The sequence below is a fragment of the Ambystoma mexicanum genome, chromosome 13 (assembly GCF_040938575.1).
Source record: "Ambystoma mexicanum isolate Mex_15411 chromosome 13, UKY_AmexF1_1, whole genome shotgun sequence".
Lineage (NCBI taxonomy): Eukaryota > Metazoa > Chordata > Amphibia > Caudata > Ambystomatidae > Ambystoma > Ambystoma mexicanum.
In genome coordinates, this window is record NC_090938.1 from 699,309,205 (window position 1) to 699,325,389 (window position 16,185).

A 16,185-nucleotide genomic window follows, 5' to 3' on the forward strand; every position below is an offset into this window, starting at 1 on the left:
GGATTGGGCCTTTTGCTTAGAAAAGAGAATAAGTGTTTAAAAGTTACTTACTTGTAAAACAGTTGGTTGGTAACTTTCTGAGAGTGAACAGTTAACAAAAGTTTGTACTTACCTTGAATGTGTGTTGCACTATTCTGAAAAGTATATAACATCTTTCTTTCGAAACTGTTTCGCCATTCTAACAAGGTGGATGTTAAGGGTATATTACTCACCTGTGAGTTGGTTGTGCCTCTTCCCAAAAGTAATGCTGTTGGATTAACTTTATTATTCCTGTTAGGATAATTGTATGAGTGTCCACCAACTGGGTATTGCTTCCCTTGACTTGCTGTTAGCCTGTCCAGAATAAGTCTGCATTAGGTTTTACCTAACGTTGGCTTTTGCTTTCCCTGGTCTAAAACAGACGGACACAAAAAGACTCTTAGGTTTATACCTGCCCCAAGTTGCTGATAGCTCCTTGAAAAAGCATATGGGTTTTAATTACCTTGAGTTAGCTTTGTGCCATCCAAACATAAGTTACAAGAGTTACTGCTTATCTCAACCTATGTTTCACTGATCTCAAAAGCACCTGTAATTGAATATTACATCCTTAGGTTTTACTCACCTAGTATAACAGTGTTATAACAAAAGTAGTTATAGATTTATACTGTAACCAGAATAAGTGTCCCACTATTAACAAAATGTATACTGTCAAGTTGACTGATTCTGTGATTTGTTGCTGAGCGTCACAGTACAACTTAATGTAATCTGAAAGTAACAATTGTTTTTTACTCCCCAAGAATAGGTGTGACCTATACTGAATGTGTATGAAAAGGTTTGACTTCCCTAGAACTACTGTTAGGTGTTCCAAATAAGGTTGCTGCTTTGGTCTGTGAACCTTCAAGCATAGTGTTGTGTTTTTATAATTGTGATTACATATAATGTGAGAGCACTTGCTTCCCCCAGTATTTATTTGGGCCTACTTGTATTTAAATCATTTATTTTTACAATGCGTAGTGTTTCAGTGTTTCTGTGGACCATTTGTATTACAATATTATTTGTACTGATTCTACAACCATCTCTCCCTCCTAAGATGAGACCGGCTGCCCTGGCTACACTATCAACGAACTCTGGTGGTACAGCCTTATACTAAGAGTGGAATCTTGTACTGCCTTAGTTGAATGGTTTTACTAAGCCCTTAGTTGGACTTCAGAAAAACTGTCCTAACGCTGCAATAGAGCAATGGATATTTTTTTCTTGCGCAGGTATGATTGCACCCAGTTCCTACACAGTTGGGTGCCCATCCGCCTGATGTTCCAGGTTAGTATCTTAATCAATGCCATCTGAATAGTGCATGAACACCCCCGCCAACAGCACCAGGCCCCTCTGGGTCAAGTATTCATCACCACCTCCCTCAGCAATTATCCTCTGTCTACCAGGCCCCAAATGTGCTCACACAGGATGCCCCACCACCTGTAACTCCCATCCCAACCTCCAGCCATCTCCTAGTGCGCCCCTAACAATCAGAACAGCGCTCATCAGCATTATCCTGTTAAACAAAATGTAATTTGGGAATCAGTGGAAGGTGCCAGCGAAGGCCCAGCACAGTCGGCATCACAAGTTCCAGGGGTGTTGGATGTCCATTCCATGGACAGCAGGGGTGCACTCCTGCTACAAGGCGTCTCTGCGGGCAGCAGTGTTAGTACAATTATCAACTGTATTCTGTAGATTGCTGCACGTTCCCTCTCCAAGTTCAGGGGCTCTTTATTCTACCTGAACCACCATCCGATTCCTTGTCCGTCATTCCATTTATGATCCATCCACGTGTTCGCAGCCTCTGGGGTCTCAAAAAAGATAGCCTTCCCCTGGTAGATCACTTTCAATTTGGCTGGATAAGCAAAGTTATATTGATTGAAGTCCTTGCATGCTGAGCTTCTCCTTTGTAGGGACAGACATGTTTCTCTTCTTTTGGTCTAGCGGTGTGCAGTTCGGGTATATCGCAACCATCGAGTTGCCTAGTTTTGTACCTCCCTCCTTGGAAAACTGCAGGATCACGTCTCTGTATTTGAAATGTAGGACCCTGGTAATTATGGGCCGCAGGTTGGCACCCGGCAGCAGCCTCCTCTGTAGTGAGCGATGCTCTCTATCAAAGCCTTAGGACAATCTTCCCGGGAACAATTTTGTGCAGTAGGATGTTTCCTATATAGGAGGTGGGATTAGAGCCTTCAGCTGTTAGGACCGCTTTTCAGAAGTCCAACTAAGGGCTTAGAAAAACCATTCAACGGAGACAGTACAAGACTCCATTCTTAATGTAAGGCTGTACCACCTGAGTATTTGGTAGTGTAGACAGAGCAGCCAGGCATATCTTAGGAGGGAGAAAGGGCTGTAGGAAAGTACACAGAACCTCTAGTATACCAAGGATTCAATAGAAACACCGACAACCAGAAATATTATAAAAAATAAACGTTTATTATAAATACAAGTAGGCCAAGCCAAGTCTTGGGTAAGTACTGGTCATATAGTCATAAACACATTATGAAAACACAACACGATGTTTGATGGTACACAAACCAAAGCATAAACCTTCTTCAGAATACCTTGCGCTAATTTTAGGGAAGTCAGACCTTATCATACACATTTAGTATAGGTCACACAGTAAGTCAATGGTAGTAGACCCTGTCAGTTATGCAGTGACGCTCAGCAAAGAAATCACATAATCAACCAACCCTGTTACCAGGTTACATTTCTGAATAGTGACACAGATTCAAGGAACAGTATGAAACCTATAACTAGTTTTATGATAACATAGTTATACTTTATACCTTTTGGTATAATATACAATTACAGTTGCTTTTCAGCTCAGTGAAACACAGATTGAGGTAAGCAATAATTATTTTAACTTATTTTAGGATGGCACCCAGCTAACTCAAGTTAAGTAAAACCTACATACTATTTAAAAGAGCTCAGCAACTATGGGCTTTGTTCCGGCGCGTTATAAATAAATTGAATAAAGTATAACCTAAGGCAGATTTAGACATGCTAACGGCAAGTTTGGGGAAGCAAGATCCAGTTGGGGCACTCGTACATTCATATACTGACAGGAATAGTAAAGTGAAGCCGGCCGCATTACTTTTGGGGAAGAGGCACAACCAATTGACAGGTGAGTAAATTAACCTTGTACAAAAAGTTCAGAATGACACAACACACATTCAAGGTAAGTACGAACTTTTGTAACTGCTCACGCTCAGGTGCAGTTACCAACCAACTCTTTCTCAAGTACTTTTTAACACTTGTTATATTTTTCAATACAGAATCCTTTACTTATCCAGTCCTTCCCTATTCTATTGCATGAGTTCACTCGGGGGGGCAGAAGAGGGGCCCTAGTGGTCTAGGAGCTAGCTGTAGGCAGGGTGAGGTAGGGTTCTGTTGCTGGCAAAAATAGAGTTCCTGTGGAAGCCTGTTCAACAAGTAAGTTCCCTTTAAAGTTGATTAGGTGACAGGGACTTCGGAGAAGACACCCTAGCAGGATACCAGCAGTGTCCCTGGGTGAACTGGATGAGAGGACTCCCAATCACATGAACACTCCAAAGCTGTACAGTAAAGTAAGGTAAGTAAATACCTCAGCAACACAGTACCTTAGCACAGAAGAAGAGTTGCAGCAAGAAGACTTCAGGATCTGCAGCCAAAAACCTGGTCGCAGAATTCCTGGTTATGAAGACAGAAGACAGGACACTGGTAGGGCTTCTACAGCAGGGATCAGCAGGGAAGGCTCGAGGCAAGAGTTTCATCGTGGCTGGATGCGGCTATGTGGTTTTGGTGCCCTTTTCAGGAACCAGAAAAAAACGGAATATCGCTGATTGGATTCTCATCATTTGTAAGGTCCAGCACTCTGGTGAGGGGACTTTTCAGTCTAGATTCATGTCTCTGGAGGCCCAGCAGGATGCCACCAAAGTTTTAGCTTGATTCAGAAGACCATGCACCGCACAATGGCTCGAGGTCCCAGGGTATTGCAGCCCCACAAGGTTGTAGCACAAGGTGGGAGATCTCAAAATGTAGGTCATCTTGAGTCTAGTGGATCTCACCAGGCTCTGGGTCGGGGTTGTCGTTTTCGATTGGTTGTTTGGTTGGAAGGGCACAGCAGACTCTGGTTACACAGCAGGCTCTCCGGTTGCTGGAAATTGCTACGGTTTGAGTTTTTTCATCTTCCTCTTTGGTTTCAGCTCCAGTGGTCGAATTGTCAGCAGCTTCCAGGTTCAGAGTTTTTTTTTATCAGGAACTACAGTTCGACTTCTGCATTCTCTGCCTGCATTTTAGAGCAAGGGGCGGTCTGGCTGTCCAATCACGAGTTTGTTCAGTTCAGGCAAGGTGAAAGACAAAGGGCTGCAAAATTTTGGACTCCTCCCTTGCTTCCTGCCTTTCCAGACACACTGGAGTCTGGGCGGGGAATCTACAGGATTCTTGCCCAAGACAAAAGACGGCCACTGAGGTACTCATCATCTAGAATGGCAGGGGAAGACATCAGAAACAGCAAGCACACAAATGCGAAAAAAGGAGCCCATCATTTTGGCAAAATGGTGGCCTTTCTGTGCATACCGAGGCTGAATTAACAGCCTGCGAGTAATGTAGACTAAAGTCATTAAAGTAGTTACACTGCCACCAGCCATTCAAGGAAACTTGCAATTGTAACAAAATGTTACCAGGTAAGTAAGAAAGGGAGGGGACACATTGTAACCCCGCCAGCACTCCATATAAGGTGGGGTGTGCTGGCTCACTATATAAAATATAAAGGAGGATGAAAATCCCTCTGTAGTTAACTGAAAGAGAAATTAACAGGAGCCCATAGAGGCAAACCAGCCTAATACCAAAAGTTGTAGGAAACTAGAACTTCAACCATATACTATGGAGAGGCATAAAAAGGTCACCCATAAAAAGAGTAGAATACTAGGCGAGAGCGGAAAAATATTCCCCTTCACCTAGGGACAAGGTAAATTAGTTATCTGGTCAAAGCAAAAGGTTCTGGGGTTGACACAGTTTAGGAAGATTCATCATTGATATGAAACTCTTACTTAACGAGCTCCCTCTGGCAGGCCCAGCAATCTGACGTTATTCCTACGTGACCTCCCTCTTGCGTCCCCCGCTTGCATTTCCACCACAGCATTTTTTGCTTCCAAGGCTTCCACTCTCGCCTCCAGGTCAGTAGTGGCTGTCGCAGTCTCTTGGGACATGGTCAACATTCAGAAAGCTTCAAAGCCAGCAAAGTACTGCCGCGATCTTGTGGGATGCAGGAATATACAGCAGCAGTAACAAAATCCACCGCTGTGAGGATCAATGGAGGATCTAAGCAGGCGCTCCCTGCCAGGCACGTCCACGCACCACGGACCCTGGCCACGCCCAATCATATGTGGCTTATTAGGTAAAAGAAGTACTTTGTCCTGACTCGAAACAGATAATTCCTTCTTATTCCACACTGTGAGGCCAGTTATGAGTTGAGTGCTCTGAAGGGAACTGCTGCAGTGACCATTGTAAATTTGACATAAATAAAAATGCTCTCTGTAACAAATTGCTCACTGTCAGAACAGAATACTTCTGAATTGCAACATGTTTAAAACAATATGTGTGGTTTTTCCAGGAGAGTACGGAAACGGATGAGAATAAGGCTGCTAAGAAATCCCAAAAGCTGGACGATGATGAGGATCGGAAGAACCCGGCATATATTCCCCGCAAAGGACTCTTCTTTGAGCATGATCTCCGAGGGCAGATACAGGAAGAGGAAGTTAGGTAAGTTCTGTGTGGATGTGTTTGGAATGTTTGTATCGACCTGTTCTTCTTACAGTGCAGTGAAGCCTTAAGCTTCAGTACACTGGCTTTTGCTCATCCATTAGGAGGAAACTGACATGTCCTTCTAGCTGTCGTTACTGGGAACATTGTTTCCCTTAGTCTAGTTCTTTTTACCACTGGTGGTAGTTTTATCATTGTACAATGCATCTTAATGTGCAGTACAATGGCGTACCCTTTTTGCTTTGCCCTAGAATAACACTGAGGATTTTTTGGGTACTCTAGGTTTGCTCAATCTTCAAGCTGGTGGTAGCAATGACTTTTTACCATTTTTTTTTTTTGGTGCATTTCATTTTAGCGTTTACCGCGTTTGGCTACTAACTGTGGCTAGTGACCAAACATGGCCATGCCACAAGATTTTTCGCTTGTCCTTTGGCCATCTTGTTCTTTAGTCTTCTTCCTGGCCCGTGAGGCCCAGAAAATCCTGATATGGACTTCCATTGCCCGAGAAAGCAGAGCCTTTTGGCGGCCTACTGGAAGGCTATGTATGTTTGCTGCCAGGAAGTGGGCTGGGATTGTTTGGTTCCAATCCACAAACTGGTTTCAGTGTGTCCGAGTGATATGCATGGTTTTGCTGCCAGTGGTCCTGATTGGACCACTGCTGGGGTGTGTGTGGGGAAGACCTGTTTTTGGCAAGTGAGAGCTGCTGCTTTTCTCCAGCATGGGGTCTGGCATGGATTCACATGCTCATGAATATTCCCAGTCAGGCGGGAATCCTTGGTAAAAGAAAAAAATGTTTTACTTTCACTTACAAACTGCCTTTCTCCTATAAACCAATCACTGAGCTGGGGGGGGTCATACTGCCCCCAGCCAATGGCTGCCCTCTCCCTAAGCCCCTCCTCTGGCAGCCAATTGTTGGGAGTCCTTGTGTTGCGCTCCTTAGAGCTTTCTGCGTTTTTCGCACTTTTTTGTCTTGGAAAATGCTATTTTTGTTCAATCGAGCCAGTGTGCTCCATCGTTCATCCGATTTAACGTGGATCCGTTTTTCAGCATCTTTCATCGCCCCTCAAGGGCAAAATCGGTGAGTGTGTTCTTCTTGAAAGTTTCCAGAAGGTCATCAGGCCTACACCGCGCTGGATCATGTCCATGGAGGACGAAGGGGCTTCCCTCTTAAAGCTCTGCACCAGCTGCAGCTTGCAGAATGTTTTCAGGTATTTAACAGTTGGTTGAATAAGCCTTCTTTTAGAAGTGAGCAAATCAATGTAGCACAAAGATATACTTCAAAATACACACTCTTCAGTTTCTTTAAATCAGTAGATACCGAATTGGGATGGCACACAGACACTTCCTACACCCTGAGGTGACTTGAGTAACTAGTACACTGTGAACACTGATATATCACTGGTACATTCGGAGCAATACTGAGTTTGGCATAAAAAAAAGGTTTTGGTAATAAAACTATGGTTACCAAATATTCTTAAGAAGGTAAGTACTTTTGAACCCCCAGTGCAAAGTAAATTAAGCCTTTCCCAGCTACACAAGTTATAGAATGTGTAACATTTGTTGAGGGATAGTTAAAGCACAAAGTCAGAGGATAGAAGACTCTTTCAGGGAGCAAGGGCAGTCAATGGCAATTGAGCTAAGTCTAGGGGAGCTGAAGCACTTCTGGAAGGTAATTAAAGTCTTGCACAAAGTTTTAGAAGTCTTTGTAGACATTAAAATCCACTATAGGGCCATAAGCTGCAAGCAACTCTGCAAAAGCAACCAAGACAAGTCTCAAGTGAGAGCTAGCAAGGCTACAAAAGAGGTAGGTACCCCTTAGTTTTAAAGTACCTTGGGTCTGAAGAGGTTCCTGATGGCTTCTGTTCTGTGTAGGTCTGCAGATCGTGTTGTTCCTGGGCCTCAGTCGCTGGGATAAGCGGTAGGACGTCTGGCGACTCCTGCACTACAAATTGAAGGTCTGCGGCAGCAATGGCAAACTTCAGATCAGCAGCACTTTGCGGTTGCAGCTTGTCGCAAATAGCACCACCGCAGTTCACGGATACTTTATGGACTATCCTCGCATCTGGGGTCCAGCACTCTGTTTAGGTTGCTCAGGCTTGGTCTGTCCTGCTTCATGGCAGTCCGGAGGATCTTCCTGGAGCTCGGGTCTGACTTAGACAACGCACTCGATTCTGGTGTTCCTCTGCCTGGCAATCGGTTCCTGTAGCAGAAATGGAACTACAGCCAGCTCTGAGAGGATTGCCAGATAAGTACGTCTTGGGGTCGATTGGTCCCACCAACCCGAGGGGAGAAGTCGTCCTTATCAGGGCTTCTCTAGTGGAGGTGAATTCGGAGCTTCAGCACTGCAGCAGGGCTTCACCGGGCAAACCAACGGTCCAGGAGTTGCAGCAAGTGTCTCTTCCGAGTTCTTCTTTGGATTCCTTTGTCCAGTGGTCTTTTGTGCAGAATTGCATGCAGTACCCTCTGGTACCACCACATACAATTAGGACTACAGGTGTAAGCAAAACCAACCTTTGGTATAAGTTTGCACTACACAGTTCGTGGTAGCGAGCTCAGGGTACTGCATGCAATTCTGCTTAACACTGGTGGCAAGTGTTGAGGATAAAGTATAGTTGTACATTGAGAGTGCTGCTCTTACTTTTGTTCAAATAACCTTCACAAGGCTAAGCACCACTAAAAAGCAATTGTTTTATAAATGCCAAATATGGATAACTTCAAACAAGAAGCCCTGATCATTCTAACAGTAGATCAACAAAGATGTGTAAGGTCAGGTCGCTCTGTTAAAGGCAAGAAAAATGAATTCAGAAATTGTTGAATCATCAAAGACTGGGAGGTAGAGCTATAACCCCTACTCCCCCTCAGCAAATGTGGGTAGTGTTGATGAGTATGATAATGATTCTGATTCTAACTCTGTTATTGATGATTTGGAAGTCAGAGTCGTCTCAGGATTTGAGCCCCACATCACATCCACCTGCTTTAGGCCCTCAATCTACCCTACCAGGTCCAGTACTGAGTCCAGAATGTGTCTCTCTTGAAAAGATGAGACTTGAGTTACAGTTCAAAAGGCTCCAAATGCAAACTGAAAGTAAACATCAAGAAATCAAACTCGGAGAAATGAAAATGCATCATGCTCTCGAAATGAAGAAATTGTCTCTTGAAAATGGTTCTATCCCAGAGTCTTCTAGGTCTTCCAGTCCTAAGAGACCTTGCATGCCTAAAGAAGCTGAGAGTATGTATAAGGTGAGAATTGATATTTTGGTTTGGTTGTCTGCTTTTGAGTGTAACTATGGGATTCAGGGTTTCACAGGGAATCGGTTGATTCCTTGGCTTTTGTCTAGGCTCCTCCCAGGTTGCAACTGATGCTGTAATGGAGGTGGGGGAACATGAAAGTTTAGAGTATGAAAATATGAAGCTAGCTTTGATAGCTAGATTTGGGAAATCTCCTTCCCAGTTCCCTAAGAGGTTTAGGACCCTCTCCAAGACTGATGGTACCCCTTGGGCTACCTGGGTGTGTGAATGTTTGAAGAACTTGGATGGTTAGTGGAAGCAAGCGTCCCCAAAAGGCACTACCCTCCCTGCAATGAGAAGCAATGAAGGACACACCCCAGGAGGGAATGAGACCAAGACCAAGTGCAGGTGAATGTAAAGGGTGTTTATCTAATCAAAATAGGGCATGCAAAGGACTCTGCAAGCTCCAAGAGCGCTCTGTCTGACAATAGCAAAGACAGTCATATTTATTACAAAATCACGTCACAAATCCTACACGCTATAGGGGGGAGGGAGGCACATAGTCTCAGGGATTGGGTGGCGTCGACTATGCTATAGGGAATGCAGGGGTGAGCCGCTCCAGGATTGGTGGACATCTGTGTGGTGCCAACGTGGGGTGGATGGGTCAGCTGGGCTCGTCGGGGTGGAGCTGCCAGGCCAGGCGTGGTCAGTGTCATTGATTGATGGCTGCACTGACACGCACGCATGCACACACGATTCCTGTTATTTTCCAGACTTGAACCAAGAGTCAGGTCACTTCGGGGACAGTGATGTACTGCGGAAGGAAAATGATGGGGTTTGTATTGATACTCGTTCGTGTCTGGTTGCTCGTGAGAACAGGCCTTCAGCGGAATTGCCATGGGGTGGAGGCGCAGGGGGAGGGCATGGCTCCCTGTTCACAATGAGCGAGGGCCAAGCTGCAGCTTTCGCAGGCAGGCTGTTTCATTCGGGTTTTGGTTGTCTCCATCTAAAATTGAGTCTTGAAGCTTTCAAAATGGTGTCCATGGTATGTTACAGTACAATCCGATTGGTCCTGTGTGTGGATCAGCAGCCACCCTGCCACCTGAGCACAGGTGCATGGGGGCCTCTTACGAGCCACGAACCTCACGCAGGTGGGGCATGTCGGGGAGGGGGTCCTATAGACCTATTCTCCCATACATTTCCCCCTTTTGTTACTTAAGTAACTCGCCCAACCTCTTATTGGCATCCAGGCTCTACACACCCCCCCCTCCTCCTAGCATAGTCATCTGGTGTGCAGGTCATATATATACATCCCCCATCTCATTTCAAGTCCACCCATACCTCTGTATACCACTCACATTCTTGGGGCTCCTTTATTGTGGTGTGATATAACCTATCTACTATATCCCCATCATAGTATAATGGCACCATCCTATACTTGGGCTCTGGGTCCTCACCTGTTTGTACTTGTGCTTCTTGCATGATCTGTGCCACTCCTCTAGTGTTGCCCATTGTCACCATCATCATTGCGCCATTTGGCACTGCATTTGCACAACATCGAAGACCCAGCTGGCACACACAAAAAATCGGGAGTAAAAATAACACGACAGGCATCAGCATTTTGACCGTCAGTCCTAGCCATGATGGTACCCAGGAGAAAAGGTTGTCGAACCAGGTGCTGGCATCTGCTCCTCCTTTGTTTTTCATTTGTTCCCCCAGGTTGTGCACCGCTGCGATAACCTGTGATAGTGTGCCATTGTCTGCGTCTTCAGAAGGCATGCATGTGCAACAGGCACTCCCGATTTTTCAGCAAACACCGCCGTCCATCGCCGGTAACAGGTCTAGGACATACCTGTTCTGCATGGTCATTAACCGCAGGGCTTTTAGCTCCACCTTGATCACGTTAAACCCTTCAGTGTCGTTGGCTAACTGTATCAACGCGTAATCTGGAGCCATTTTGCGTTTGCTCGCATCTGGATGCTCGGCATAAGGGAGGCAAAGAATGTTTCTGCGGAATTGAACAACCGGTATTTGTCTGGAATCTGCGCCAACAGTTCTGAGGCGGCTTTGGATATGTAGTTGGATGATCTTCTCCGCCCTGATAACTCATCTTGCACATTGCCTGGGGACAGGGCATACAATTGTGGTTCTTCTGTTGGCTGTGCGGTTTGTTCACGATGGGCAGATGGGCAGCTGGCACTCCTTTTCCTCCATTAATGTGGCTCTCCGGAATCGCCATCAAGGCTGAATGCAACGTTGCCAAGGAACATGTGCCCCTCCATGAGGTGCAAGTACCCCTGTTTTCCGCAGACCCAGTAAATGTCCATAAGTCCTGCTGTTCCTTTCTTCATGTCTGGGATAATGAGTGTCCGGTTACAGTTCTTAGTTACACCCATGATATAGGTCCCTTCGCCATGAAAACACAGATCGTATGATGTTTCTTTCTGCAATTTGAACGGTTTTTCTATGGCGGTTACCCAGGTCAGTTTTGTGATGTGCTCTTTCCAGACTGGTGTGCAGGTTTTCTCGATCCACTGTAGCTTTTCTGTTGTCAATCCTCGTAGTGCTTCAGCCTTGCACGATATTACTTAATCTTTCCATTTATTGTCCAAAAATGTCCCTTTAATCACAAAAAAGGTTCTTTCAAACATATTACTCCTTTTGGTTCTCAAGTAGCCGGTTTTCTCATTTTGCAACATTTCGAAAGATACTTCGTGTGCCTGGAAGGTGTTCTTAATTCTGCACAGAGTGAGATGGAGACACTGGGCTTCTGCAAGAGGCAGTTCTTTAGGCAGCAGTACTTTAGGTGTACCTGAGGCGTGGGGAATCGGGGAACAGACATAACTTTCGTTGGTTGTCTGTTTTGCAGTAGAGCTCATGTCTGCGTACCATTTATTTGATTGATGCGGGTGTCTGGGGTCTTCTATTGTGTCTAGGCCCAGGCCAGAATATATTTGTCATATTTTTTCCTCTCCGCCTCCCTCCTTCTCCTACTGCTTTTAAGGTCGCTTTTTGCTTCTCGTACCGCTTGTGACATCGTTCCCACTTTCCCCGCGCCCCGCTTTTCCCATTCATCATATAGAGCCAAAAACCTCTCTGCTGTTTCTTCATTCTCTTCCTTCCTACCTGCAAGTGGTCTAGTCTCTGTGGTTGGGGTAACTTCTGGTGTGAGCATTGTGGCAGCAGTGTCGTACAACCATGATATGACAGAAGGGTTGCGATCATTTATACTATAAACATTCTATTCCGAGACATTTGAAGGCGGAGCTGGACTTATAATCGGGCTGTTGTTGGTATCATTTAGGGGCTGTGCATGGGTAGGGACTGTATCATAGCCCCATATGAGCTGGAATCCATCCCATATTAAATAGGCCCCTTCCTTAACCATCCTGGTTCCATTCCCCATGTTAGTTCCATTTCTCCCCCCCTCCTCATTCATCTCATTCTCAATAGAGATGAATGATAGAAACCAATAAGTGACCAAAAATCATGGCAAAAAATAAAACGGCGCATACAAACAGGCCACATTCATATGAATATCTACATAAGTCCAATGCATTGTTTACATTTCTAACTGCCCTAATATTATTTGTTGCGGGCTGCCCGTTCGTTGCCATTGTTACTCCTAAATGTTGAAACATAAAACTTGCATTAAGCATACTCGTACAGTTATATTCATCATTTTTCTATTGAATGAAGGAGACATAGAAGGAAAAAATAGAGAGAGAAACATATTTCAATAGTTAGTCAAAACTCATTTACATCTTTCATCTTCTCTAAAATTAATTTACTTCAATACTCTTATCTTTACCATGCAGTATCTTATACACACAATAGTTTTGTCGTCCCCTTTTTTTTTATTGTGACACTCCTGCTGTACTCTGCATTTTTTCTTCCTGTTCTTCTCTCACCCTGTCATATGCTTTGCGTACGTCTGTTAAATGTATCCTATAATCTCAGGCCCTTCACCTTGACCGCAGTCGGTGTACAATATATCGCCTCATAAGGGCAATGAAATCTTGGGGCATTCCAACTATGTACGAAACTCCTCACCTAGATCATCTCCTCTGGGGTTAACTGCCCTTGTGGGTTTTCTTCAACAAATTTAACTTCCTCATTCCCTTCTTCTCGTGTGAATGGTGGTGCAAGCTGTCTTGATATCATGCGGGCTGCTCTGATGAGTTTTGTTAGTCATTAAATTCTTCACCTAATATTGTGGCGCTTTTGTGTGCATCTGAATGTCTGCGGAGTGTGCATGCGTCTTCCAGTCATGATCTCGTGCGGTAACAGATGGTGGTCCTTGCTGGGCTGATTCCTCAGCTCAAACAAGGCCAGAGGCAGACAATGCACCCAGTTCTTTTTAAGGGAGAAACACAGTTTTGACAATCTCCCCTTCAGGAGGCCGTTGATTTTTTTTCAACCACACCATAGCTTTGCGGATGATAAATCGAGCATAGTTTATGCTCAATTCCTAACAGAGCTGTGACGACTTTGAAAAGTTCATTAACTAAATGCGTGCTATTATCCGAGCGAATCACGTCACAAATTCCCCAGCGTGGGAATACTTCAACTTTGCAGCGCATTTGGCATCTGGTCGTGCACACGGCCCTGCTTCAACCCATCTGGAAAATGGACAAACTACAACTATCATGTACCGTGCGCGATTGCACCTGTCTGCCATATCTACATAATCAATATGCAGTTCTCTAAAGGGCCCTACAGGTTTGGCTATTGTTCCTCGCAGTGTCCTTAGGGTCATTCCTGAGTTGTATATTTGACATGTTGTGCATTCCATTGCCAACTTTGAGACATGTTCCTGTAGCCCTGGCGCAAACCAGTCCTCCTGTATCTCAGCTGCGATATGTTGTTTTGCATTGTGTGTGGGGAAGTGTAGTTGCTGGAATGCTATTTCTAAGGGTTTGAGTGGCATGACAACTTTCCCTGTGTTATTTTGACACCACAAAAGATCTGTTGCCGACTGGCTACATCCTCTTTTCCCACAGACCCTTCTCTTCTTCACTTGCACCTTCTTGTAATTCTAGTATTTGTGACACAGGCATAGTGTTGTAACCATCTGGGAGTTCTTCCTCTACTCGTTTGCGCATTAAGTACTCACCTGCCCTTTCTTTCTCTAAATAAGAGGCTTCCTTGGCTGCAGCGTCCGCTGCATCGTTTCCCAAAGAGATAACATCTGTGTTGGCAGTATGGGCCTGGCACTTCACTATAGCTACCATGGTGGCTCTTTCAATGCCTCAATGAGTTCTTTTAGGAGCTCTGCATGTTTAACTGGTGACCCATCTGCTCTGTGGAACCCTCTTTGTCCCCACCTCGCTAATCCACCGTCTACGGTAGTGGTCATATAGGCTGAGTCTGTGTAAATGGTGACTGCGCACCCTTTCGCTGCATGTAACGCTTGAGTTCTGCTGCTTGAGCTGAGTAATGGGCTGGCAGGCGATGCTGCACTATCACTTCATACTCCCCTTCTTCCATCCTCACAACTGCCACCCCCACATGTTTTTCCCCCGTGTCTGGGTTTATTGATGCTGACCCATCTATGAAGAAAACTTCTCCTTCGTTTAATGCATTTTCGCTTACAACATTACTTTCTCCTTCCTCCACCTTGAAAGTAGTACAGTCGTGTGCCTGCATGTCTTCTAATGTGCATGGTTCTGTAATGAATCTTGCTGGATTTAATGTTTTACATCGAACTACATGCATGTTTGCACTGGATAATATTATTTCGTAGGCAGTTGCTCTTTGTGTTATCAGTGTGCTTTTTGATCGTTCCAATATAGCAAACAGAGAGTGTTCTACAAACAATGTCACAGAGCATCCCATTACTATTGTTGCACTTTTTTCAGTGGTGAATGCTGCGAGAGATTGCTTGCAAGCGAAGTGCCCTTGCATTACTGCGTCCAGTGTGCCGCTGTAGTAGGCTAGAGGCTTGTGCTCTAAGGACATTTTTTGTGTCAGTACTGCAGTCATGAGGATCCCCTTGCAGTGAGAGAACAGGTAAAACTCACGTTCATAATCTGGGTTCGCGAGCACGGGTGCGCTCAAGATCAATTCTTTCAGTGACGTGAATGCGTCACCCAATTCTGCGGACCATTGTATTTCTGTGTGTTTTCTCGTTGGGCCTCCTTGAGTGCCTGTAATAACGGTCTTGTATATGCTGCATAATCTAGTATCCATGCTCGGCAGTTGTTACACATGCCAAGAAATGTTTGCATTTGCTTCACTGTGTTCGGCCTTCTTACAGCTGTGATGGCAGCTACTCTGTCTGGTATTATTCTCTTACCATCTTGTGAGATTAGTTGTCCCAAATACAACACTTCTCGTTGGCAGTACTGCAGTTTTCCCTCTACTTTGTAGCCTTTGTGGGCCAACAATGTCAAGAGAGCAATAGAGTCTTTTCTGCATTCTTGCTCGTTTTTTGCGCAGATGAGGAGATCAACCTGATATTGAATAATTGTGCTCTCAGCTGTCATATTCCCTAGATCTTCATGGAGGATGCGATTAAATATGCTGGGGCTCTCACAGTATTCCTGAGGCAACCTGCAATGCTCATCTCTTTCCACCCCAATGTAAATGCTGTCAGATATCTGCACTCTTCTGCTAGTGGGATGGAGAAGGCATTTTTCAAATCCACTACTGTGAAATGCGATGCATTCTTTGGAATGCTGCACAGTATGGATGCCGGGCTGGGGACCAAAGAGAATTCTTTTTGGATTATGTCATTTAGTGGGCGTAGGTCTTGGATCATCCTCCATCCCCCCACCTTTTGCTTTTTTGATTGGGTAAATGCAAGTATTGCATGGTGAATTTGAGGGCCCTATTATTCCTTGGGTTAGTAATGCACTGATTGTTTCTTTTATCCCTTCCTCTGCTTCTCGGGACAGGGGGTACTGTTTTACCCTTGGTAGAATGGCTCCAGGTTTAAGTTTTATTTTAACTGGTGTTACGCCATGCAATAATCCCACATCATGGGGGCCTGTGTTCCACAAATTACTGGGCACTGATTTAATGTCATCAAAAAAGGAAGGAGGTGCTCCTAACACTGCCATTAGTTGTAATGGCACTCTTCTTTCTTGTATCATGATATCACATGGTATGGCTATCTCCATTATTATCTCACCGTCACTTTCTGAGTCTGAGAAAAGATCTTCATCGGATAGATCTCGTAATGCAATGTCGGCATTGATG

The 16,185-nt window shown here is 44.8% G+C and overlaps 1 protein-coding gene across 1 annotated transcript in view; it reads left to right on the plus strand.

Annotated features, from left to right (window-relative positions):
* CASC3 (CASC3 exon junction complex subunit) overlaps positions 1 to 16,185 on the plus strand; it is a 446,580-nt gene that overhangs the window by 120,401 nt on the left and 309,994 nt on the right. Inside the window, exon 5 of the mRNA XM_069634785.1 lies at positions 5,606 to 5,754. Coding sequence (XP_069490886.1) covers positions 5,606 to 5,754 — 149 coding nt within the window. The remainder of the gene's footprint in view (positions 1 to 5,605; positions 5,755 to 16,185) is intronic.